The following is a 27,241-nucleotide window of genomic DNA, read 5'->3' as shown; positions in this document are numbered from 1 at the left end:
AACAAGGCAGACAACTACAGGCTGTTGGTAGAAAACCTCCTCAAGGCATACAAAAGCCTTGGTTGCAATGTGTCACTAAAGATACATTTTTTTGCACTCTCATCTAGATTTTTTTTTTTCCACCGAACTGCGGAGCAGTGAGCGACGAGCGATTTCACCAGGACATTGCAACAATGGAGAAACGCTATCAGGGCAAATGGAGCCCATCAATGCTTGCAGACTATTGCTGGACAGTGACAAGAGATGCTCCATTTAATGAATACAAGAGACAAGCCAAGAAGCACCGAGTAGACACTGAATAGGACTGAACTATGTACATAACTATATTTTGCCTTTTGTTTCATAATAAATTTTATTTATATAACCCTTTTTGCTGATTTTTAAAGTGTTACATAAACGGGACAGGTGAAATATTATCATGTAAAGCAACCATAAACACATGAAAAGACCTAGGTTTACAATTTATGATTAAAACTCTACTATCTACACAATATACATAGACATAAAATGTAAAAACTTAAATATCTTAAGCAGTAGCCAATCAGTTGTTTTAATGGTCATATTTGAATTCAGCACATCAAAATACATAATAAATAGCACATTTTATCTCTGAAGCAGACAACTTCTCAAAAATTGTAGACCAGTGTTACAGCCAGTGCCATGTCTGTTTTGATCTCTGGATGAGCAATTCTCTGCATTGTGATCAAAAGCTCCTCTGGATTTTGAAGAACTGGTGGCTATGAATCCTTTCCAGCAGCTGTTCATTTTGGAATGGGTCTGTTTCTCTGGACAGAGTACTGATTGGCATGTTGTCAGTGCATGGGTATAGGTGCATAACATACAACCTGTTACTTGCTGTGATTACAACCAGCCACTTAAGGCTCTAGGTTATGAGGGTGGATCAGAAGGAAAAATCTTGTACAGGAAATGTGAACTCTTGTACACAAATGCTTTGTCTTTCCATAATGAGGATTTTGGTGGTTTGGAAGACAGTTTTTCTAGGTTGCTTTGTAAGTTTCTGCTCCAGATTATCCTCTCTGCGAGGGTAACAGTCCCTTCTTGGATACCGCTGGTGTTTGTAGCCAACAATACATTGCTTTGCTGGCTTCGACAGTGAGGGCTGAGGCCTCTTTTCAAGCTCAGCTACTAGTTTCTCTGATTTCCTCCTGCCCCTCCCCCCCAATAGCTCCTCACCTGCAAATTTGCACAAGATATCCATTTAGGATGAAAAATGGCTATTTGAGTATAACATGGCTTCCTTGCAACTGCCAAGTTGGAACCATTGCTTGTCACAAATCACATGTTGACCAAGACAGAACCCAAGATGTCCCAATCCAAGCAAGGATCATTCCTTTAGACAATGAGCCACTTATTTGCCGCACAGTAGGCTTTCCTTACTAAATATATGAAAAACCTTTGGTTTGAAAGGCTATTGCTGAGGCTTTGAAATTGCTGTGCTGTGTGCCACCACTACTGTTGTCTATGTGGTCTTTTGGAACAAAGTCCCCTTCAGGTGGTGTGATTATGTTTTTCAGTGGTACAGCTACTGCTGCACCTTTTAGATTCCCAAAATGTATGGAATTTCTTTGTTTATATACAAATGTGTTAGCTTAACACAGAGGTCAGCAACCTTTCAGAAGTGGTGTGCCGAGTCTTCATTTATTCACTCTGATTTAAGGTTTCACGTGCCAGTAATACATTTTAATGTTTTTAGACCATCTCTTTCTATAATATATAACTAAACTATTGTTGTATGTAAAGTAAATAAGGTTTTAAAAATGTTTAAGAAGCTTCATTTAAAATGCAGAGCCCCCCGGACCGGTGGTTAGGACCGAGGCAGTGTGAGTGCCACTGAAAATTAGCTCACATGCCGCCTTCGGCACGCATGCCATAGGTTGCCTTCCCCTGTTTAACATTTGGTTTAAATCAGATGTCCCCATTTGGATCTTATGATGCCCTCAAAGGAGGCATCAATGGTAAACCATGTATCTAATAAAGCTTGAAGACATTTTATTAATATGAATGAGTTACTTGCAAGACACTGGTGTACTGTCCTGGAAAATTCAAGCAGGTATTTTTTTTTTGTGATGCATGTGTGGTATTTCTTCTCCTGACTGTTTACAGGGGGAAGATAGTACAGTGTTCACTCTGGCCTGGGAACCACATAACAGAGGAGGGTACTGGTACACATACCTCAGTTGTGAAAATGTCTGGGGGAGCTGAAAGGCTGTCTGCCTGCTCCCCCAGGGTGGCTAGCACCCCGGTAAGTGCTCTAGGAGCAACCTAGTACCACTCAGGGCTTTCCTCAGTCAGTCAGTCAGGATCAGCCGATCATGAGAAGGGAATTCTCACTTACCTCCCTGTAATCCCATGAAGGTGCAGCTTTGTGGCGAGTGAAATTAGCAAGTGCCTCTGGTCTGGGCACAGACTGCCTAGTGCTCCAAAGGCCTGCATGTGGAGCCAGACTTGGAGCAGGGGAGAGTTGGAGAAAGGGAGGCCTCTGTCCCTGGCAGAGCGAGGGCTGGCAGATGATCACAAGGCACAAATCCCATTCCACTACTGCCTGACTCTTAGCCCTGTCTCTGGCAGAGTGAGGGTCCCTGGGCTGGGAGCCAGCCAAGCACAATTCCTGAGGCAAGGCTGCACAGGAGGGACAGGCTTCTTCACATGCCCAGACATGATGCAAGGGGATGGGGGGTGGTGAGCATGGTACAGAGCCTCGTAAGACAGCATTTGTGTAGGAGAAAAGCCCCAGCAAACACACTCTCAGTGGGAGAAGGTAAAGAAGGGGTTAAATCCCTGATTATCACCCCACTTGCTTTTGTCTTTTGGGAAGCTCCAGGGTTTGCAGCACTTATCCTGAGTATAATGAAACTCCTCCAATTTGTAGTGGGAGGAAGGGGTGCTGGGTAGGAGCCCTGCTACTTTCCCCAAGGAGCAGAGGACCTTCTTCAGTATCTGGATCCTTTCAGGGTTTTTCTGCCTCCAGCCTAGCTCTTTTGTAGGACTTGCCCACTAAGCTGGCCAGATAGCTTTCTCCTTGTGCTTAGGTTCTCTTCCCAAAGCTCAGAAACCCCAAATGGGCTTTTGTGCTTTGAGATCATGACCTCACAGGGCAGGGTGGGGACCTGACATGCCAGTCTGACTCCGAGCCCCTAGCCCTGGGAACAGACAGGGCATATTTCACCCTCTGCAGAGCCTGTAAGTGCTGCCTCGCATTAGATGTAATGCCACGTGTTTGCAGGACAGCTCAGCCATGCCCGAGTGGGGACAGAGGAGGCTGGCAGGAGGGCGCTGCAGTGACACATCCAGGTGGTTGAAACCTAATCCGGGGGAGGAGGAAACCAAAGAGAAAGTTTGTAAGTCACCACTGCACAAAAATGAATATAAATAAAAAGGTTTTAAAACAAAATAGGACAAACTGAACGATGAACTTGTTCCACCACCAGAAGCAGAATGCCTGGTGGCCTAAACTGAAGAGTGGAGCTTAGTCCTGGAGGCTCCAGCAACAATAATGGACCATCTCCAGATTCCACAGGCGGAGGGCATTAACCCATGAGTAATCAATTCTGAGACAAGCTATGCAACAAAAAAGAGTGATTTACCACAGAGATATCAATATTGTCAAAAAGTCTTTTCTGGTGATGAGCAAAAACAACAAACTCCCAAGTACCCAGTTCTGAAGCCCACACAAGCTGAGAGGGCTACCTTAAGTTGGGCTACAACTTAACACTGCACCTCTAGCAAGAGGAGGACCACGCGGAGTAAAACATGAGCAGCCTGTGCTCACTTGGAAAACTGCAGCAGTACCAGTAATCACCAAAAAAGTAGAGGACAAGAAGCCCTTTTGCCATCAAAATGTGTTGGCCTGTATCTCCTCCCTCCTTCTGTGCCAAGAACCCTTCCCACTCTAGCATAGCCATCTACCTTGATTGTTCTCTGAGTGCTATCCTTGGAGAAACTAGCCAGACCCACTCACCCGTGAGATGCTACTACGTCGATGCATAGCAGTTCTCCCTCTGAACTGCACAACCATCATCCTGTTGCATAGTACACTGCTTTGTGGGTGCTCTTTAAGTGAGCCCTCTTGTCAGTGGTCCCAATTTATTGCCGTGGAGGGATGTAGATCATCCCTTTTCACCACCTTCGCAAGGGGGTTGCTGTTGATGCCCCCAATCTATTCCTAAAGTCAAACTGGGTAAAGCCTTGAAGGAGCACAGTCTGGCCTCTGCTCTATCAGTAGCGGCTGTATCTTTCTCTCCTCCCACCCTCCCTCTCACTCCAACCACTATAGAAGTTCCAGGTATGGGTCAATACAGTAACTCCTCATTTAACATTGTCCCACTTAACATTGTTTCAATGTTATGTCCCTGTTCAATTAGGGAAGATGCTCGTTTAAAGTTGTGCAATGCTCCCTTATAACGTCGTTTGGCTGTCTGCTTGTAAGATTCTATGGAAGAGCAGCTACTTTACAAGGGAGCATTGCACAAGTTCCGCTTCTCCGCCTCCTCCCCCTCCCTCCCAGCGCTTCCCCCACTGCCAGACAGCTGGCACTTAAGGACTTTCTGGGAGGGACGGGCAGGAGCGGGGAAGCGCCGTGTCTCCACGCCTCCCCCTCCCTCCCAGAAAATCCTAAATGCCGCTGAACAGCTGTTTGGTGGCATTTAGGACTTTGGGCGGGGGGGAGGGGGGAGGGATGTGGTGTGCTCCAGAAGGAGGTGGAGTGGGGGTGGGAAGAGGTGGGCCTGGAGTGGAGCGGGGACAGGAAGAGGAGGGCCTGGAGCATTCCCGGCAAAATCCGAGCCTATTCTCCGGGGAAGCTGCCGCTGCTGCTGCAAAGGTGCTTCCTAGTGTCCTTTCCTGCAGCGGGCTGTGCCCGTGTGGGGTAAGCCAGGGGAACTTCCCAACCACAGTACAGTACAGTATAATGCCTTTTGTCTGCCCTAAAAAAATTTCCTTGGAACCTAACCCCCTGCATTTACATTAAATCTTATGGGACAATTGGATTCGTTTAATATTGTTTCACTTAAAGTTGCATTTTTCAGGAACATAACTACAACGTTAAGTGAGGAGTTACTGTATAGCTATAAACTTCTCTCTTTCCTCCCATCCTCTCTCCTTACTTCACAGTCCACCAAAGGCAAATTTCAAAGATGGCCATCATCCCACTTCTCAAAATGTCACGCTGAAATTCTGAATAAAAGTACATTTCTGCACATTTTTCTTCCAAGAAGACCACTGTGGGGGTAAGTATAATTTCTGGAGCATGAGAATGATGGAAACAAACTCTTAGAACTCTCTATGCAAACACTGTCACTTTTACACAGCTCTAGGTTAAACCTCCCTCCCTGTGCAGAAGATGTAAAGAAGCAAATGTAAGATAAAGCCAGTTTTTACCCTCTGACAAAATTGCTGATTGTGTCACTTACCCTAAATGAGAATTCAAGGTTTTCTCCTCCCCATACTTCCATTCCTGTGTCATAGGAGCCAAGATAGTCAAAATATTTCTTGCTGACAGCAAACAATCCACCAGCCATAGTTGGAGACCTATGCAAGAGAAAAATAATTCTGGATTGGGTGTGGGGAGGGAGGAGGAATCTACACATACATCTACTATTTTCTTAATTGTTTTCCAGTTACAAAGTAACAATACACAACACATCAGATAAGTATCCTAGTGATATAACACTTAAGCTTTATTTGCTAATAAAAATACTGTATTGGAAAAGAGTTTCTGAAATTCATTAAGAATGGACTTGCGAAAAAAAATTCTGGGGAAGTAAATATAATATTAAGATAAACCAAGGTATATTTTAGTGTCACCACAGGACCCAGTTGCCTTCAACAAAATAGGGGCTTAATCTTGCTCCCACTGAAGTCAATGACAAAACTCTCAGACTTCAATGGATTAAGCCCCTAAAGTGGGTATAACCCTTTAAAGGATATGCCCTCAACTGTTTTTTTTTAATTTGTTGACATTGCCTAACTAATGTAATTGGAGAGGCCAAAAAGTGACATAAAATAACCATTTTGACAGATTCTGAGTCAAGAAGTCTGCCAGGGAAATCCAAGTCTGCCGTTTCCAGTGGGGCAATGCTGTCTACATAGAATTGAATTTATATGATTTTGTCTATAAATTATTTTCAGCTGTGGGAAGAGTTGGCCCTTTTAAAGCAGCAAATAAATATATTGCTGTCAGGACTATATTCTTCTTGCACATAACAAATGTAATTAGGTTGTGATCACTACACCTAGGCTACTACTAAATTTGTAGCTTAGTGATCAATTCACATTAGTAAGTCAAAATGAGGTCTAACAGGCAACCCATTTAAGCAGCACGTTCTCTGCCCTGTAGCTGCATGCGGTTCCAGTGGAGCAAGGTGAGGCAGAGAAGACAGAAGAACCTCCACCAGCAGCCAGCTCTCCTGCCTCACTCCAGCACTTGTCCCTCCCCACACAGAAGCCAGTTCCCCCACCCAACACTATTGCTCCCTCAGCTAACTATATACCCCATCCAAGATCCATAATCCCCAGTCTTGTATTATCTCTTAGCAGCAGCCCCACAAGCCCAAACATTTCCTACCCAGCACCCCAAAACTACCCATTTTTTACCACGATAAAAAATAATCCTACAAACTTTTGTGGCCAAAGGATCTTGTGACTTGGTGAGCTGTGGAATATGTATGTTTAAACTATTTTTTGGGGTTGTGAACCAAAATATGTTGAGAAGTACTGCACTACTGTCTTAGTTTCCCCTTATTTATATTTCTTAAAAAATAATGCTCTCATCTCTCAGAGGAGATAAATTCATTAATGTTTGTGAGGCACTCAGATATTCTGGTGACAAGATCCCTAAGAAGCCTAGGAAGAAATGAATAATTCTGTATTTGATGAAGGCTTTGGAGGATAGGTTGTAAATAAAGGCAGGGGCCACTAATTAAATGATGAGGATACAAATACTGAAAAGCTGCCTTGTTCCTGGAGCACACTATCCACTGTTGAACTGGAGCAGCCTCTAAGGTGGAGGGCAGAAGCCACCCAGCAACACACAGGATGTTATACAACTGCAGGGATCAGTGCACATTTCGTACAATTACACTGGGCAAACCCTGCTCTTCCAAAAAATGCATCATGAGCTCAAATTGAAGATCTGTTTGTTGTGTGGTATGTTTGTTTAAAGTCTTATCATAGAATCATAGAATATCAGGGTTGGAAGGGACCGCAGGAGGTCATCTGGTCCAACCCCCTGCTCAAAGCAGGACCAATCCCCAGACAGATTTTTGCCCCAGATCCTTAAATGGCCCCCTCAACTCGCCATCCTGGGTTTAGCAGGCCAATGCTCAAACCACTGAGCTATCCCTAAAACTTCCACACAGAATTCTATGGGCCAGATCCTCAGCTGGTGTAAAACAGTGTCGCTAACTATAGTTCGTGGAGCTACACTAGTTTACACCAACTGAGGATCTGGTCCAATTTTAGCTTGAGAATAAAGGGAGAACCATCACCGTCTAGATTTGAACCTGTAGATACAGCCTGATCTTTCCATATGAGGTGACGTAGCTTTCCTCAAGAAAAGCCTTCTCTAGTAGCTCCATGTTTGGAGGCCTATGCTAACCACATACAATTAATCATTTATTTCTGCCAACACTCCCCAGCTTTACTTAATAGATCATCATAACCTCTTCCTCTTTCGTCTTCTGTGGCCTGTGATACATTTCATACAGTGTCATTACTCCTCACTGCTTTTGCTGTCTCCTCCTAAGGACAGTATCCTTCCATGTTAGCTTCTCATTCAGGACCCATTATTACAACCCTTATGCATACCTATGTGAGTATGTCCCATTTACTTAAATGAGACTACTTGATGGAGTAAGGACTCACTAATGAATAGGTTGCACTCATTAGCCTGTAGGCCCTGATTCTGCCACCCTCACTCATGCTGAGTCGTAGCTACTCTGAGTAAACCCACCGTTGTTTATAGGCAAGGCTTAAAAAAATGTATACAAAACCTACTAGCCCAAGGACCAAGACTACTTGTCAGGCCATAATACACTAGTGCCTTAAGCAGCATGCACTCTCCTGCTCTGTCTCCTCCAGAGCTGTGCCTCTGAAAACATAGAAGGACATCACGACATTGGTTTACACTCTTCATATTTGGGATTTTTTTTTTTTGTTTAAATATCATCAAAAGCTGAGATTTTGAACAAACTTATGACACTCACCCAGGAAAAATTCCTACTCACTCTTGATGAATGGATTTTGCCCGCTCTCTTAATAGGACAACTAAGCTACTAATATATGAGTAAGGTTGCCTGTTTCAGTACTATCAATCTTATTATTAACTATTGCCTCTTGCCTGTTTGCCAAGCTTCTTATTTGTGTGCATAAATCACCACTTGCTATTCTCTCCAAGTCTCCTTTCCTTATCTTTTCCCAGTGTTCTTCTGTTATTCCATTAGATTTAGCAGTAAACTTCTTTTATATGGCAAGAAAGGCTTCCTGAGTAAATGCATTCATGACAATTTACATAGCAAAAGTAATGCAGATTTCTTTTTTAAAAGCAAAATTTTGCCAAAAGCATGGTGACTGGAACAACATTAAAAAAAGAAAAAGCAATTTTTTTAAAACTCTATATTTTCAGTTTCAGTGCTGAATGCTAAGTACTCAGTTATACACATTCTTTTATTTATCTTCAGCTGAAGTTAAAATTTGTAAATTTTATAAAATTTGACATTTAAAATGAAGATACAGCAAAGTAATACTCGCCTGATTACATCGGTTTTGGACCGTCTTTGTTTTTGCTCCCTCTCTGGGATAACATGCCAAGTGAAGACCAGTCTCCAGTCAAACCCTCCAATCTGTGGCTCCCCAGCATTTCCCAAGTACTCGAACGTATTCCATTCAATCACATCGATCACAGGACACACAACCGCTGACTCATCTTCCCCAATTCTAAATTATTTTAGAAAGAAAAAAAAATATTTGTGTTGACACTAGCAGAAACTAGAAATGACAGGACTAAAGAAAGGGTTTATTAATACAAAAGTAAAGTTTTTACTCCCATTTTACATATATTGGGATACAAGTAACGAACAGTTACTTACAGTAGGTGTGGTTCTTCGAGATATTGTAGTCAGTGTGGATCCCACTGTAGGTGCACGTGTGCCTCATGCACACAAGACCAGAGTTTTTTTGCTAACAGTGTCCATCGGCGCTGCACTTGGGCCCTATGTCTCCTAGTGCTTCTATATATAGGGTCCTACCAAATTCACGGTCCATTATGGTAAATTTCATGGCCACAGGATTTGAAAACTGGAAAATTTCACAGTGTTGTAACTGTGGGGGTCCCGACCCAACTGGGGATTGTGGGGGTCACAAACCTGTTGGAGGGGGCATGGGATTGCCACCCTCACTTCTGTGCTGCCTTCAGAGCTAGACTCTAAAGGCTGCAGCTGCAGAAGGTTCCCGGAGGTGGCTCTGAGCTCCACCCAAGAGTGGCTGTGCAGGGGATGGACAAGTCGTGTCCCTCCCCAGCCCAGCTGGAACTAGGAGCCCCCTGGCTGGGGCACTCCTAGCAGTAGGGGGAGATTGGACCCACTTCCACAAGCCTCCTCCAGCTGCAGGAACCTCTGGGGCTGCTGCCCAGTCCCAGACCGTCCTGAAATGGGGGAGGCACCTGGAGGTGGGTCTGAGCTCCCCCCACCCAAGAGTGGCTGTGCAAAGGATGGACAAGTCTTGTCCCTCACCAGCCAAGCTGGAGGTAGGAGCCCCCTGGCTGGAGTGCTCCTCGCAATAGCGGGGGAGAAGGGGGGAATCAGATTTAATCGGAAAGGGCTTATTTCGTAGCTGTGAAATTGGTAGGGCCCTATGTATGTTAGAGCATAAAAGGCAGAGTGGCTGCAACCCTCCCTCAGTTCCCTCACAATCCAAAGCCCATGTTGCCAAAAATTCCTAAAAGCAGGAATGGAGGGTGTGCTGTGTGACCCACACAGACTACAACATAACACAAAAAATAGTTACTGTAGGGTAACTGTTGCTTCCTTGAATACGTGTCAGTGTGGACAATCCCTCTGTAGGTGACAGACAAGCTGTATCCTCCCTGAATTGTGGAAGTGAGGCATTTCAGCTGTATCTGTCAACAAGCAACTGAAGCACTGCTCTCCTGAATTTGGCTTCCAACCTGGCTGCCATGTCAAGCGCAGAATGTCTAACAAAAGTTGCTTCACTTAGCTGCCTTGCAGATCTCAGAGACTGGCATAAAGGGCCAGCATTAGGGGTATAGCAAGCAGGCAATTGCCCAGGGCTGCACACCACAGGCGGCCCCGTGCAGCGGGACTTGGGCTTCAGAAATGTTGCAGAAATCCCATGTATAAGCAGGTAAAGGAGGCGGAGGGGGGGGGGAAGAGGGGGAAGGGGAGAGCACTCCTTAGCTTTTGCCCTGGGCTCCAGCAAGTCTAACACTGTTCTTGCTGGCACATTCCTGAAGGAGAGTGCCTTGACATTCAGTGAGAGAGCCTGACCATTATAGCAGATTTTTATTCTCTGAGATGAGACGGTTTGGTCTTTCGATGTGTCCCATTTCCTCAGGCCACGGTTAAAGCTAAGGGGTGCATCACTGGAGCTGGGGTTGGTGCTGAAGGAGTTGCTGCATTGTAGGTTGCTGCTTCTCCCCAGGCCTTGACACCCTGCATGGCTTGGTGGATTCCTCTCTGGAGACTGAGCAGTGTTTGTCCTTATGGGAGGACACTGCACTCCTTCTTGAGCTTCTGCCTCCATGTTTGGAGTGGCCCTCTCAGTACCTGACTTCAGCTGCTGCTGAGACCTGCTGGATCTTTCCTCAGCACCATCTTCTCCATGCTAGTCTTAGGCGTCACCTGCTTGCTCAGTGTGGTGCTGGATCATGCTGGCTCGTCCACCAGCAGGATTCCAGAGCTCGTTTCCTTAGGGTCTGAGGAGACCTTCATGGACTGTTCCAGCAGATAGCAATTAAGCCTTGTGTTTCGTGACTTACGCATTCTAGCAGAGGAAGACAAGCACACCAAGCATCTTCTCTGAATGTGCAATTCCCCCAGGCAAAGAGAGACACCTACTGTGCCCATCCTTCAGAGGGATTAGTCCATTGCTGGATGCACAGGGTTGGAAGCCCGCAGGTTTTGAGTCTGCCACAAGAAGGAGCCCTGTACAAAGATGTGTGTATGGGAGGCAGAGTCTGAATAATAGACTTGAGTCCTAATGGGTTGCATCAGTTCATGGTGGTCAAATACAGTAGATCAGAAGTGGCTTCAAAAACTTTAGAAAGTTTTGAAGTTTAGCCTGAGTGAAGAACTAGCAGGCAGAACAGAGGAAGGATGAAGCCACCCAGCCCTTTATATGGACACATGCTCATATGGGAGTATGAAGACGCACAGGATGCATACGCAGCCCTGATGGACACTGCTATTCAAAACAGCTCTATTTTCATCTACATGATGAGGTGCATGTGCACTTACAGTGGGATCCACACATAACTTGAAGAAATATTGGACATTTTTCCATCCAATCATAGAAATATTTTGCTGTATATTACAAAAAAAGGTAACTGCCACACAGGTATAATTACAAAAGAAAGCAGATAAACAAACACAAAAAAACCTGCTTTTTCTGCAGATTAAGACTGAACCAGATCACCCAAAGTATATTCAGTACACAAGTAAGAAACAGTTAACTTATGTTCCATCCTCAACAAAAGGGATCCAGATTCTGAGATGACCTTATTAGGCTGATCTGTATAGAGTTGTATGGAAGGCAATTCACTACATTTTCAGTAAAGAAAATCAGACTATTCATCCAAAGTCCTTCCTAAGACTGCCATCTTCTGGCTTACCTAAACTACTTACAGACTGCCTCTTCATATGTAAGGTTGTTTCTTCAGTCACTTGATATTAAAATCCTGATTCTTTTAATCACGTTTCCTTGCTGTTTTCCATTTAATCTGGTACAATTAATCTAATATGTCTGGAATGTACCATACATGGTCCTGTCCCAGAGGTTAAATTTAAGGAAAACAAATCAGACAGGTTGTTTGTAATAGGTCAATTAAAAAAAAAATCAGTGAGTTTGGGGGAAGCTGTCAAACATGCCTAAGGAATTTAGGAGCATGTTTCCATTGAAAGTCAATGTGATGCATGCTCCTAAACCCCTTAGGGCAAGGCAGTTTTGGAAATCTCACTTGTGTTTTTTGTAAAGTTGTACTTTTTGGCCCCTTCTTCAAAGTCCACTATACTCAATGGGAGTCTATTGATTTTAAATGGGTTTAAATCGTGTCCTTTAGCCTCAGCAAGAGCTGGTGCCTTTGGGACGGATTGAATATAGTCTCCTATCTGCAATACAGTCTTTGTAAAGTCTGTTGTAGGCTTTGTAAATATTTGCAAGTGTAGCTCTGGCATTAGAAGGGGTCTGGATGTGGCTTTGAGAGCAGAAAGAAGAAAAAAGATATGGCATTGTTTACAGAGCCTGAGAGAAGCTAAACTCTGCTGTGGGAATATCTATGGCTCCATTCAAACTAGGAAAAATATACAAGTGTATTTAGTAGATGTGTAGTATATGGATGCAGCTGAAATAGTATTACAAATGTTTTAATGTAATGTAGATGGGGTATTCCGTGATTTGTTGTGTTAAATGAAGGCTTGGATTCTGCATCATTCTGTGATGGAGGTGGCATATGTGTCAAATGACAACTGTAAATCAAAGCATCACTGAGTATACAGGATTCAAATTATAGTGTGTGTACACACAACCTTAATTCTTTCCCTTTGAAAACTCTTCTGCATAGTGCCTGACCCAGCCCTCTTTATTCTATATGAATATGGAAAGAATAGATTGCTTGAAAACTAGGAAGGCAAGTTCTTCTTTGCCCTTATTTCAACTTACTTATGTGTATCTTGCACTGAAATAGCGAACCTCTGTCTAGAACTGAATATCTCTAGAACTGTTCCTTGATCCCTTACCAGGCTAACAATGTGGTCACCAACAGAGCTGTGCGAATAAATGGTTTTTTGGTTCACTGGCAGGTCCAAACAATTGGAAAAAAATCATTTCAGGTTGGACACTTATAGCCTTATCTATTCATAGCAAAGGGTTAGATTCACAAGGCAACTTCAAGCCAGTGGCATTCACAAAATGGAAGAGGAGAAATCACAGTGATGGTGCTCCCCCTTATACTTTATAGCCTAGTGGTTAGGGCACTCACCTGGGATGTGGGAAACCCAGGTTTGATTCCTTGATCTGGAGCAGGGACTTGAGCCCAGTCTGTCCTTCCTAGGTGAGTGCCCTAACCCTTGGTCTCTCGCAATGGTGGGCAACCTGCAGCCTGTTAGAGTAATCAATTGGCGGGCTGCCAGACAGTTTGTTTACATTTGCATGGTCGCCCACAGCTCCCAATGGCCGTGGTTTGCTGTTCCTGGCCAATGGGAGCTGCTGGAAGCGGCGCAGGTGGCAGGGTCATGCTGGCAGCCACTTCCTGCGGCTCCCATTGGCCAGGAATGGTGAACCGTGGCTACTGGGAGCTGCGGGCAGCCGTGCAAATGTAAACAAACTGTCTGGTGGCCCGCCAGGGGATTATCCTGATGGGCTGCAGGTTGCCCACCACTAGTCTATAGTGTGCAAGAGGCAACACCACTGCCAGCTCCTCCAATTTGTGAATGCAAGTGAAACTGTTCACTGTGAAAATATTAAAACTCACCATTTTGATATTTCTGAATTTTATCCCCTTTTTCCCCCCAACAGAAATAAGCTGCCAAAACTGACACAAACTTACAATATGTTTGGTCAACCCAAATATGCATTTTTCAGTGAAAAAAGTTGTGCCCAAAAAACGTTACCCAGTTCTAATCACAAACACCAAATTAGGTGAAAAGTTCGGGGTTCCATATAAAACACTGTCCCCTCTTCCTGGCAACAATCATTCATTCCTTTAGGAAGAAGGAAATTGGATCTTCGAATCTCTAATTCCAGTACGCTATTAATCTGTTCCATAGAGAAACAAAATTTGCTGTTAAATAAACTGAATATTTACCATTCTGTTGCACTTCAAATAGCAAATACTTGCATTCTCTCAGAAATCACATTGTGGTAACTATTGGTTAACAATGATATTTTCATTACCTCTACAAACACAGGAATTTAACAAGTTTATGATAAGAAAAACAGCACATTTGGTATAACTTTACCTTTCCAGTAGTGGTTCAAGCCACCCTTCATGACACTCACAGTGGCAATCAAGAAATGTCAAAACATCCCCTTTCGCAAGAGAAGCTCCCAGAAGTCGAGCTCGAACCAGTCCTTCTCTTTTATTTGCACGAATAAGACGTACCTTGCGTAAACCAGCCACGTAGTTTTCCAAAGGTTTCTTTAAATGGTCTATTACAAAGAAGTTGAACAGATCACTTTAAAATTATTGTACATAGTAAATTATAAAAAAATAGTATTTAAAGCACTGTTGTAATACACTGATAACAGTGCTGTGTGATCTGGCCTGTATCCCTTCTCCCAATCTTGCAATGTCCCCTATACCTGGACAGGGCAAGAGAACCGGCAATATAAAACTAGGGTGGACAAAAATCATGATATCTTGTTAAAAATAGATTTTATTTAAATCAATTTTTAAAATTTAAAATCAGACTTTTATTTACGTGTTGCTAGTTCTTAGCTTTCTTCTTTTCTTACAGCCTTTAATTGCTAAGTGGATGATTTATATTTGTTTCTTTAAATTAGTTTTCTAATTGTTAGTAGCATTTCCAATTTTACATTTTTTTTTTTTACTAAGAAGTTTCACACTTAAAATGGTCATTTATGCTATAAAAAATAAGTTATGGGCCCAATACTGTAACATTCTTATTGTGAGAACACCACAAACTCAAATACAAAATTGATAAACAAATAGCCCATATTACATTTGCAACCAACACCTTCCAATATATTGAACTTCCACCAGTCAAGAAAACTGAAATGCTTTGCCCATGCTGTTCTCCTCCATTAACGTTTGCAGTCTGAAGTCAATAGGATGTGTACTCTTAAATCACACAGTGCTTTTGAAAATACCACATTTTAGGAGCCTAATCCTATTTTGAACATTTTGGCCTGTGTGTACAAAAAAAATTCACAATAACTTTGTTCATGTATTGAAAGTTTAAACAGCTTTTCTTTATTAACTCTGAAACAATTTTGTTTTGAAGTGACAAATATTTTATGCCACTAATAGTAAAGTTTTTTTAATAAAAATATAATTTAGATCCTGATGCTGCAAAGTTATGCACTTGCTTAACTTAAGGACAAGCTGCCCCACTGAAATCAAGAGGAAATACTCACATGAGTACCTACTGAAGGGTTTGGAGAGTGAGGACCTTAATTTTCAATATTTTTGGTTTAGATCAAGCCTGAACTTGACCTAAATCAATAATTTAAAACCAACCAAACAAAACCACCAAATGATTTAAATTATTATTTTAAATGGTTCCATCTTGTATTAAAGCAGCTGTACCAATTTTACACCAGTCAAAGATTTCTCTATATCTGGGGAAAGGCTCAGCTGCAAGTTTGAGGGAGCTAGTTGCACTGCTCCCATGGCGCAAAGGGGACTTAGGCTACATCTACACTACGGGGGGAATAGCGTAGCTGAATTAGACGTATCGCAGCCGACTTACCCCGCTGTAGGGACGGCGGCAAAATCGACCTCTGCGGCTTCCCATCGACGGCGCTTACTCCCACCTCCGCTGGTGGAGTAAGAGCGTCGATTCGGGGATCGATTGTCGCGTCCTGACGGGACGCAATAAATCGATCCCCGAGAGGTCGATTTCTACCCGCCGATTCAGGCGGGTAGTGTAGACCCAGCCTTAGACAGGACCAAAGATCCTGACCCTGTATTTCCAATTGAAAGATATGTGTGTGTGTGTAGTTGGTATAAAATATTTTTTGAAAAATGCATTCTTTTCAAGTGTGGTTCTGCTCTGAAGAGTGACTATTTAAAAAAGGTACCTAACATATCTACTGCAGGCGAGACTGAGTTCTTCAGGTCAAGGACAACGTCTTTGTATGGAGTATACATCATGCCTAGCATAATAGGGCCCCAATACTTTGGAGGACTTCCAGACACTATTGTAAAGAAATGCTCAGAGAATGTACATCTCATTTGCACCTAAAAGTTTATGATGAGGGAATTCTGAGACAATGTAAATTCATTTTAAGTAGCATCATACGAGCAAGGAGAAAACATTTATTTGGATAGGCAAAAAAGGATATTACTATAGAAAAAAAGGAGGTGTGCCCCTGTAGACGTGCCCTTCGTTGTTCGCGGTACAAATTCGCTGGAGACAACTCTTTCACACACCAGTGCCCTTTTATTTCCCTCTATTTTCCCACCACCACGTATATACAGCTTTTTACAGTTAACTATCAGTCAGGTAGCCCCTTAGGGAACAGCTTGCTCTTACAGCTAGCTGGGAGCAACAGGCCCTCACTCCTCACATTCCTGTTCCTCTCCTCCTACTGCCTTCCTGCTAGCTTTATAGGCCTTACCCCATCAAGCTCACAGGTGTCTCTCTTTTAGAGCTTTAATCAGCCCCAGCCTGTCACTCCAATCACTTCCCCTTATTGGGAGCTGAGCTAGCAGGCTCTGAGCTAACAGGGCTCAGTCAGTGCCTTTTTGGCCAGCACCCTGTTACAGCTCCAGAAAATCTTCACTCTGCAATGCTGAGGGTTGGAAATGTCTTTACAACTATAACCCTCAAGTGTAAATTAAAGGTGCCCAGGGGCTGCTGTTTTTGCAGTGTAAAAGAGGAGCTCTGTATACAACACTAAAGCAGCCACAGACCAGAACTCAATGTAGAAAACATACAGAGTTACCCCGGGGTGATCCTGAGCTCTGAGTGACTTGCTTCTGATAGAAGGTTTTTGAACTGCGAAAATGTGGAAAATTCATGTGGTATCCAGTGGAGCTCTTCAATTGTTCATGGGGTTGTATTGGGAGGTCTTGATCAAGAGGCTGAAAGTCATTTCAGGCAGACTAATATGCATAAAAATCCAGGCTCCCTCCCTAATGTTCATTTGGAATGAGTTGAAAGTTGCAATCCACTGCAATATCAGGATTATCAGTTGAAACTGTAAAAATGCAATTACACTTTTATTCCAATGTTTGTGTGCAATATGCCTGACTAGGTACTGGTGTGCCATCAGGGCACTATAACCAGCACACGCACCGACTCCGTGGGTGCTCTGGGGCTGGAGCACCCACGGGGAAAAATTGCAGCCAAGCTCTCTCCTCCTCGCCTCCTTCTCCCCACCCTGAGTTTCCTCCGTCCCTGCTCCTCACCCTCCCTCCCAGCGCTTCCCACCCCCCTACCACCTAACAGCTGTTTGGCAGCACTTAGGATTTTCCGTGAGGGGGGGGGAGGAGTAGGGACGCCGCACGCTGAGGGGAGGAGGCAGAGAAGAGGTGGGGCAGGGACAAGGATTTGGGGGAAGGGGGTGGAAAGGGGGCAGGGCTGGGGTGGGGCAGAGACTTTGGGGAAGGGGTGGAATGGGTGTGGGGCAAGGGCAGTGCGGGAACTGGGGTCGAGCACCCACCGGCCAGAGTGGAAGTTGGTGCCTATGATTACCAGCAAATGGCTTACTGCTCCATTCATGTTCAAACTGGACTTCCAGAAAGATGACAAACAAAAATCAAAACAGGCATAATTCCTGTACACACTCTTAGCAGTCCCTTAAATAAATTTAGCTGCTGAAAATGCAATCTGGAAGTGAATGGACTTGGAGATATGTTTTTCTTTAAAAAAAAAAAGTTCAATAGCAGAAATCGTCCCATTTACATGAATAATAGTACAATATTTCAGTAATCTGTCTTCTATCTGTAAACGTTTTGGTGAAAGTTTAGGAAGGGGCTGAAAAGCAGATCAATTTATCTGTGAAATGGAGACTGTCCTAAAAAAGAATATTAGGTTTGTATTGATTTAATCATTTTGCTCCAACAGTGAGATAGGCTTAATTTTAAATCTCTACCCCTCTGCCCCTGTCCCTTTCCCACTCTTTTCCTGTTGCCATGTCTTGTCCCTCTCACACAGCTCCTGTCCCTGTCCCCCTATTTGCCTCTCCTTTACATTTGAATCAGTTAGCTTCTTCCTCCTCCTCTTCCACATTGCCTACCTGCTGAGGGAAACCGCTGAGAGTCCAGAAAAGAGTCTCCTGGCTCTCACTTTTACTGCCTGGCAACATGACAGCGAGGAGGATCAATTGCAGGAGAAGTCCTGCTCTGCATCCCTGGGATGCAGTATGCTCAACTGCTCCATGAGAATGGACCATCACAGTCAGTTCAGCAATTAGGAGCAGGGGTTCTGGAACAATTTTTATATTGGGGTGCTAAGAGCCATTGAACCAAACTGTAAAACCATGTATATAATGGAAATCACTTCAAGCCAGCACCCCCAGGTCCAGCACCTATGATTAGGAGCTGCGTGGTGACTGATCATGCAGGGAACCATCCCTGAAGTGCATATTTATATTTTCCAATCTTTATGTTGCATTAGTGTGGTCATTTAAGATATTTACAGTATTTTAATTATACATTCAAAAATAAATACGAGTATGTTTAATATAAGTTGTGGACAATAGCTTACTATATTGTATGTGTTGAAACATAAAATGTATATTTCAAAATATATACATTTTAAGTGGTTTTTTAAAAGTTGTTTTAAGATACGCAGACTGAGAGATATCCTTTTTTATTAAGTACATCACAATTAAAAAAATTCATTGAGTAACCTTCTGAATCTAGGTGTGCTAGTATAATAGAAAAATATTCAGAAATAAGTTGTGGCAGAAAAGAGTAGAACTTTGTAGAAACTGAAAGGACCAGTGGCTTAAATTTATCACTCATTTGTGTATAAAATTTTACATCCATTCTACAATCCTTCACTGTAGGTGTGAAAGCGAAATGAATTATATTAAAGAAATAGAATGAATTAAAGAATGCTGTATGTACCTTTAAGTAGAAATGAGAAATGCTGCAAGCCAGGGGGCAGGAAAGCAGACATTAACTGCTTAATGAATTGCCCCACTTAAGGGCAATTGGTGAAGTATTAGCCTGAGGCTACATCTACACTACAGGGGGGAGTCGATTTAAGATACGCAAATTCAGCTACGTGAATAGCGTAGCTGAATTCGACGTATCGCAGCCGACTTACCCCGCTGTGAGGACGGCGGCAAAATCGACCTCTGCGGCTTCCCGTCGACGGCACTTATTCTCACCTCCGCTGGTGGAGTAAGAGCGTCGATTCGGGGATCGATTGTCGCGTCACAATGGGACGCGATAAATCGATCCCCGGGAGGTCGATTTCTACCCGCCGATTCAGGCGGGTAGTGTAGACCCAGCCTTAGATCGCTAAGAGTTAATAAGGAAGCAGGATATGCATATTGTGCCCCATGCAAATTTTACAATTTTGCTCTCTCTGTCCCTTTGTTTAGTTCACACCCTTTTATCTATATAAATAAGACTGTTTGAATCTTGCATGGGGACTCACATTATCTGAATGTATTAGCAGAGCGCTGTGCTAATAAGCAGAGCGGTCTTGACAAAATTGTGAGTCCTGATTCTAACTTTGACATAGGCCATATCAATTTACAGTGCAGGGAAATCAAGTAAAGGTTTAAAAAAGTAAGTAAGAAAGAATTTCAAACAAGTTATGTTTGTACCAGAATGTTCATAATGATTAATTGTTCAGAATTTTCCATACTGCCCCCTTCATGTAGACTTTGGACAGAAGTACTGCCACGCACTTGTACTCTACAAATACTTTTAATAAACTATTCCATAGGAATATGAAAAATATACCTAATTCTTCCAGATACATTCAAAGTGATATTTTAGAATGAAAGAACTGTAAACATGCATTATATATATATATATATATATATATTAGCAGTATCTCTAAAAATCCTGAAAGCTCTTAAAAGATAAGTAGCAATTAAAAAACAAAATTAAAAAAAGATATCCCTGCCAGTAAGCCATTTCTTTCATATAATATTTGCAAATAGCCAGAGTATAACGATCTTACATTATGAGTGGCAGACAAAACTACACCTAATATTTTTATGACACATATTTCTAGCTGCTATCTATCTTACATGGGTTCCCACTACTGTAGCATGTGAGTGCCTCACAATCTTCAATGTCTTTATCCTCATAACAACTTTGTGAGGTACAAATGGGGAACTGAGGCCTACAGAGATTAGAGGGACTTGCCCACGGTCACATAGGAAGACTGCAGTGGATCAGGGAATTGATTCCAAATCTCTAAAGTCTCAAGTTAGCACTATAACCATTAGACTGTTCCTCCTCTCAACTTGCTGAACAAGACACTGAATTTGACAGTCCCATCAGCACGGCAAAGTAAAAGCAATTTCAAGCTACAGTATGGGTAAATATAACAATTACAAAATGTTAGTGAGCCATTACCGTATCAGTATACTTTCTACTCCTGCAGACTTTTACTTCACCCATCTTGTCTGTCTGTCAAGAGTACCGTTCTTTATACAATGAAATACCTACCTTTGTCACTATAATCATCCACCAGGATAACTTCTTCCAGCAGAATATCTGGGGATGTCTCAAGAACACTATGAACTGTTCGCAGAAGTGTTGACCAAGCCTCATTATAAAAAGCTATTACAACTGAGGTTTTTGGCAGGTTATAATAATCATATTTCTTCTCTTTGCACCTGTAAATAAGGGGACCCAAATTAGTAAAAGTGTGAAATTATCTGTAAATTTTCAGAAAAGTTTTCAAATGAAGACTGCATATAGTGCTTATTAATTTTTTTTTTAGCAAGAACACATCAAAGATATAAAGGAACAATGAGGGAAGTCATACAATGTGCTTAGTGAGGTAGCTATTATTCAGGGGGAATCTAACTTCTTCAGTTTTACATTTATATTTCAAAAATATCCAAACATCTAAAAAGACAAGGGAAGATGTATCTGGCTCATTCACATGTAATATGTGTCCCATCAGAAAATGACTTCAATTTAAAGAAGAATTTTACAATGGGGAAAACGCTATGGCCTCCGGCTCACCACAGGAAGACACACCCAGTGCAACAACTAAGACCTGCTATTATTTTTTGCCTAAATTACTGATAACTTAACTTTTGTCCTGGAGGCTTAATTTGAAAAACTAGAGAACAAAGTGGAAGTGCTCAATAGCAAAATTGCTACTACAGAAAAAGCCAAAATATATCTAAAGAAAATTCAGTAACAGATAAAGACAATGGAATTTGTGCAACAAAGTGCCATAATTCCAAGAAGACCATAAAAATGCTGGAACATGATACTAAAAACCTCAAGAACAGAGAAAGGTATAAAAGTACACACATAATTTGCTTTGCAGAAGGAGAGTAAATTCACAATCTTGGCCATTTTTCAAAATATTTGACATCAGACACCAAAAATGCTAGTATCTTGATTAAAAAGTTCACACATAATTCCAAGGGTGATCTACAACAGACTCAAGACTAAAGTTGTAAGATTCCAAACACACTATGATCAATAAGGTTTTTACAGCTGTGCGATCAGAGGGTAAGATCAAGGAATCTGGGAACAGAATTTATATTTTTCAGCATTTTTACTTGCAATATAGAAATAGAGGGCAGAATATACCATGCCCTTGCCTGGCAACAATTCCATGTCAAATAGATTGAATTTGCTTTGCTTTACCCATCCATGATTTACTACAAAAATGCTATTTTTCTACACCAGTAGAAGCACTGCCTCAAGAAGCTGCCAAATCTACCAGATGACTAGACTGCAAATTTAAGAGCGTCCTGGCTCTTTAATGTATACCGCAAGTATAAATGTTGCTGTTTGCGCCGTCTAATATTTAACCATAAAAACATTAATAGAAAAGACAACATATATAGAATCATAGGATTAGAAGGGATCACATGGGTCATCTAGTCTAGCCCCATAGAACTTCCCTAATTTAAAAGCTAGTAGTTATACCTCACCTTTTTGCATTTCTTGACTTGTGTATTTAACTATACTACCGTAACATTACATCCCCTCTCTCTTTTATTTTTGTATTTAACTCTGTGAAATAGGTTTTTAGTTTGCACACATCACCACAGCATCTAATCATCTACACACTGTATGAACCATTTCACCTACCCCTGGGGTATTCAACACAACACATTTATTAGAAAGAGAAGGTGGGTGAGGTAATATGTTTTATTGGACCAACTTCTGTTGGTGAGAATGACAAGCTTTTGAGCTTACACAGAGCTCTTCTTCAGGTCTGGGAAATGTACTCAGAGTGTCACAGATAAATACAAGATGAAACAGATTGTTTAGCATAAGGAGACATATTTCAAGGTGAGGTGGCCCGTTAACACCTCTCCAGTCATAAGGGAGAGAAAGGGGGAAAAAAGCTGGGGGGAATGGGTTAAGTGGATTATAGATTGTTGTAATAAGCCATAAATCCAGTGTCTCGGCTCATTCCATGATTTTTAGAAGAAGAATTTCTTCAGGGGCAAAGGGCTCACTGGTATCATGCAATGAGTTTCAGCTGGCCTGACCAGTTCAGTGTACCCCAATTCACTGATATCTTAATCTGTATCTAATAGGTGGCATGTAAGATATCACTGGAAAACTAATAACTCGCTGATCATTAATATTCTTGTGTGATGTATGTTGGTAAACAAGTCTGCCCTAGACAAAGGAATATGCTTATTTTTCTGACTAGCCTGGTCGTCAGGCAGAGAGAATGAAGGTCTATTTACATATGAGATTTAAAAAAACTATCAAGTTAACAAGTGGGGAAGGATACAGCATGGGGTCTACACCTCAGCTGGGAAGAGAAACTTTATCTGGGCTATAAAGATGGGGTCTGAAGCTCAAGTGATAAGCAACTGAATCAATTGATTGTACAGTACTACTGTATTATAAACGTATGATGAATGAAGTGTTTTATGAAAGCCCATGACACACTGGTGATTAATAAAATTGTGAATCGTATGTATCAATGCTAAATAAGGAATTATAGATACACATTAATATTGTGCTTTACAGTTTGTAACCAAACAAAGGGAGAGACGGGTCTCTCCCAGACATCACAGCTCTCTACCTGTCTCCAGTGAAATTAAGCAACGAGTGACCAAAACCAAGGGAGGCCCCATTTACATTTCAATCAGCAGCAGGCTGCGAAGATCACAGGAAGTGAAGTATCAGAGGGGTAGCCGTGTTAGTCTGAATCTGTAAAAAGCAACAGAGGGTCCTGTGGCACCTTTAAGACTAACAGAAGTATTGGGAGCATAAGCTTTCGTGGGTAAGAACCTCACTTCTTCAGATGCAAGTAACTGTAGTAAAAGTAAAATGCAATTACTTGCATCTGAAGAAGTGAGGTTCTTACCCACGAAAGCTTATGCTCCCAATACTTCTGTCAGTCTTAAAGGTGCCACAGGACCCTCTGTTGCTTTTTACAGGAAGTGAAAAACAGCATGGTGTCATCCTGCCTCTTGAAACAAGGTCATTGAACTTTGAGAGATATAACAAACAGAGGCAGAAAGCCATTTTGGCATTCAGCACTACTCAGACACAAAGGGACAGAAGTCTTGCAAAGCTGAGAAAGAAGGGTCCTTCTACCAGTTGGGGGAGAGGGCTTGAAGTCTCTGTACTGAGATGAGAAACCTGCTTAGGCAAAGACCTTTCACCTAAGAAGCCAAGGGAAACCAGCATCTTGTTCTTCTGTAGAAGGTCCTGACCGAGGGAAAGTCAGCCATGGCTGGGAAGAAGAAGAATTGGAGAGAGAACCATCTTCAACAAAACTTGTACCTTGCTAGATTAAGGGTTAGGCTTTTAGATATGTGTTTGCACTTTTATTTGTTTGTAACCCTTTCTAACTTTATTCCTTTTACATGGCATCACTTAACCTAGGTCCTATTATTAATAATATTTTTTTTTTAGTATAAACCAACTCCATGCTGTGCTTGAAGGGAATCAGTTTACTAGTTTACTCCAGTTAAATTAATAAGCTCTAATGTGGTTTTGTCTCTTTAACCAAACCAACCTTTTTATTTCTCTGAGTGGTCCAGGAGAGGACTGGACACTTCAGAGCAGATGGTTTGGGGAAATGTCAGGACTTGTGGTGTGCTGGGGGTTACCCTGCAAGTAGTAAACAAGGCTAATGGAAACCAGAGTGGGGCTCTTGTGCTGTAGGCAGGCTGCTGGAGTCAGAGCTGCTGATCCAGGGCTGTACAGCACATAGACACTCAAGGAGTGACCTGGATGCTTGTCTGCTGGCATTCTGGTGTGTGAGCCACTGCAACAGGGCATTTGAGGCACCTAGAGTTACAGGGCAGGCAGGGACACAACCCCTCACTAGTCTGAATTGCACCCCCAGAACATGACACCTATTCTGATACTTCTGCACCCCTTCCTTTCTGAAATTCTCTCCATTTTTAAATGACATTTTACTTCAGAGCTTTGGATTATACCCTCTGCAATTCATACACCATTCAGTTTCACATCACACTCCCTGTAACACCATCGTCCCCTTCCCCCGTTCCTTCAAGGATCTTTCTCACAAGACAGTACTTTAGGAGGAATGAGACTCATCAGAAAAGGAACCAGATCCCTCAAGAAAAGGTGGTGGTACAGGCACAGGCCTGTTATGCATAGTCCTAGAATGGCTCTGAGAAGGCTACATAGATTCATCACAGTTTTTATGTTCAAGTTTATGACCATAGTAATCATCATCATCCCTTCTGTATCCTAATAAGATTGGTTTGTGGTTCTCAATCCCAAAGATGTCTACTTCCTCATAGCCATCAGAAACACATTACAAATATCTGAGCTTATATGTGGGAAAGAAGAACAATGGAGTGCTACTTGCCAGTCTATCTATGGCACTGAAAGGATACGCCAAATTAAGAACTGACTCAGACCAATGGTCTATCTAGCTGAATATCCTTTCTTTTGACAGTGGTTGGTTACAGATGCTTCAGAGGGAATGAGCAAAACAGCACAATTATCCAGTGATGCATCTCAGGTCATCCAGTCCCAGCTTCTGGCAGTCAGAGGCTTAGGGACTCCCAGAGCACGGGATTGTGTCTCTGACCATCTTGGCTACTACCTATTGATGGACCTATCCTCCATGAAATTATCTAATTCTTTTTTGAACCCAGTTATACTTTTGGCCTCACAACTTCTCCTGGCAATGAGTTACAGAGGTTGACTATGCATTGTGTGAAGAAGTACTTCCTTATGTTTGTTTCAAACCTTCTGCCTAATCAGAAGGGTTATCCCTGGTTCTTGTGTTATGTGAATGGGTAAATAACACTGCTTTATTCACTTCCACACCAGATTTATAGACCTCTACATATCCCCTTCTAATCATCTATTTTCTAAGCTAAACAGTCCCTATCTTTTTAATCTCTCTCCACATGGAAGCTGTTCCATATCCTCAATCATTTTGTTGTCCTTATCTATATTTTTTCCAATCCTAATATATCTTTTGGGGCAAACAAAACTGCACGCAGTATTCAAGATGAAGGTGGTAGCATGGATTTATATAATGGCATTATAATATTTTCTGTCTTATTATCTATCCCTTTCCTAATAATTCCTAACATGCTGTTAGCTTTTTGACTGCTGGTACACATTGAGCAGATATTTTCAGAGAAATATCCAAGATGACTCACAATGATCTCTTTCTTGAGTAGTAACTGCTAATTTAGACCCGAACATTTTGTATGTATAGTTGGGATTATGTTTTGCTATGTACATTACTTTGCATTTATCAACATTGAATTTCATCTGCCATTTCGTTGCCTAGTCACCAAGTTTCCAGAGATCCCTTCCTAACACTTTACAGTTTGGATTTAACGCTCTTGAGTAATTTTGTATCATCTGCAAACTTTGCCACTTATTTACCCCTTTTTCCAAGTCATTTATGAATACGCTGAACAGCACAGGTCCCAGTACAGATCCTTGGGGGACCCCACTGTTTACCCTTCCACTGTGAAAACTAACCATTTATTCCTACCCTTTGTTTCTGTCTTTTAACTAATTACTGATCCATGAGAGGACTTTCCATCTTATCCTATGACAGCTTACTTTGCTTAAGAGCCTTTGGTGAGGGACCTTGTCAAAGGCTTTCTGAAAGTCCAATTATACCATATATCCATTGGATCACCCTTGTCCATGTTTGTTGACCCCCTCAAAGAATTCTAATACATTGGTGAAGCATGATTTCTCTTTACAAAAGCCATGTTGACTCTTCCCCAACATATTTTGTTAATTTATGTATATGGTAATTCTGTTCTTTACTGTAGTTTCAACCAATTTGTCTGGTTCTGAAATTAGGCTCACTGGCCTGTAATTGCCAGGATCACCTATGGAGACATTAAAAATAAATCGGTGTTACATTAGATATCCTCCAGTCATCTGGTACAGAGACTGATTTAAAAGATAGGTTACACACCACAGTTAGTAGTTCTGCAATTTCATATTTGAGTTCTGTCAAGGCTGTATCCCCACTTTGAACTTTAGGGTACAAATGTGGGGGCCTGCATGAAAACTTCTAAGCTTAACTACCAGCTTAGCTCTGGTCCGCTGCCACCATCTCAAAGCTAATTCCCTTCCCTGGGAAGTCTTGAGAGACCTTCACCAATTCCCTGGTGAATACAGATCCAAACCCCTTGGATCTTAAAACAAGGAGAAATTAACCATCCCCCCTTCTTTCTCCCATCAACTCCTGGTGAATACAGATCCAACCCCCTTGGATCTAAAACAAGGAGAAATTAACCATTCCCCCTCCTTCCTTTCACCAGCTCCTGGTGAATACAGATCCAACCCCCTTGGATCTAAAACAAGGAGAAATTAACCATTCCCCCTCCTTCCTTTCACCAACTCCTGGTGAATACAGATCCAACCCCCTTGGATCTAAAAACAAGGAAAAATCAATCAGGTTCTTAAAAAGAAGGCTTTTAATTAAAGAAAAAGGTAAAAATCATCTCTGTAAAATCAGTATGGAAAATAACTTTACAGGGTAATCAAACTTAAAGAGCTCAGAGGACCTCCCTCTAGCCTCAGGTTCAAAGCATAACAAACAAAGATAAACACTTTAGTAAAAGGTACATTTACAAGTTGAGAAAAACAAAGTAAAACTAAGACGCCTTGCCTGGCTTTTTACTTACAAGTTTGAAATATGAGAGACTTGTT

The 27,241-nt window shown here is 42.1% G+C and overlaps 1 protein-coding gene across 1 annotated transcript in view; it reads right to left on the bottom strand.

The window, feature by feature from the left end:
- Positions 1-27,241, bottom strand: part of GALNT12 (polypeptide N-acetylgalactosaminyltransferase 12) — a 94,567-nt gene that overhangs the window by 49,282 nt on the left and 18,044 nt on the right. Inside the window, exons 2-5 of the mRNA XM_054018521.1 lie at positions 20,576-20,745; positions 14,208-14,397; positions 8,767-8,952; positions 5,430-5,547 (exon numbers count right to left, since the gene is read on the bottom strand). Of these exons, the coding sequence (XP_053874496.1) occupies positions 5,430-5,547; positions 8,767-8,952; positions 14,208-14,397; positions 20,576-20,745 (664 nt within the window). The remainder of the gene's footprint in view (positions 1-5,429; positions 5,548-8,766; positions 8,953-14,207; positions 14,398-20,575; positions 20,746-27,241) is intronic.

The sequence above is a fragment of the Malaclemys terrapin genome, chromosome 2 (assembly GCF_027887155.1).
Source record: "Malaclemys terrapin pileata isolate rMalTer1 chromosome 2, rMalTer1.hap1, whole genome shotgun sequence".
Taxonomy (NCBI): Eukaryota; Metazoa; Chordata; order Testudines; family Emydidae; genus Malaclemys; species Malaclemys terrapin.
The sequence above is the reverse complement of the archived record's forward strand: the minus strand, read 5'-3'. Positions and strand labels throughout refer to the sequence as shown.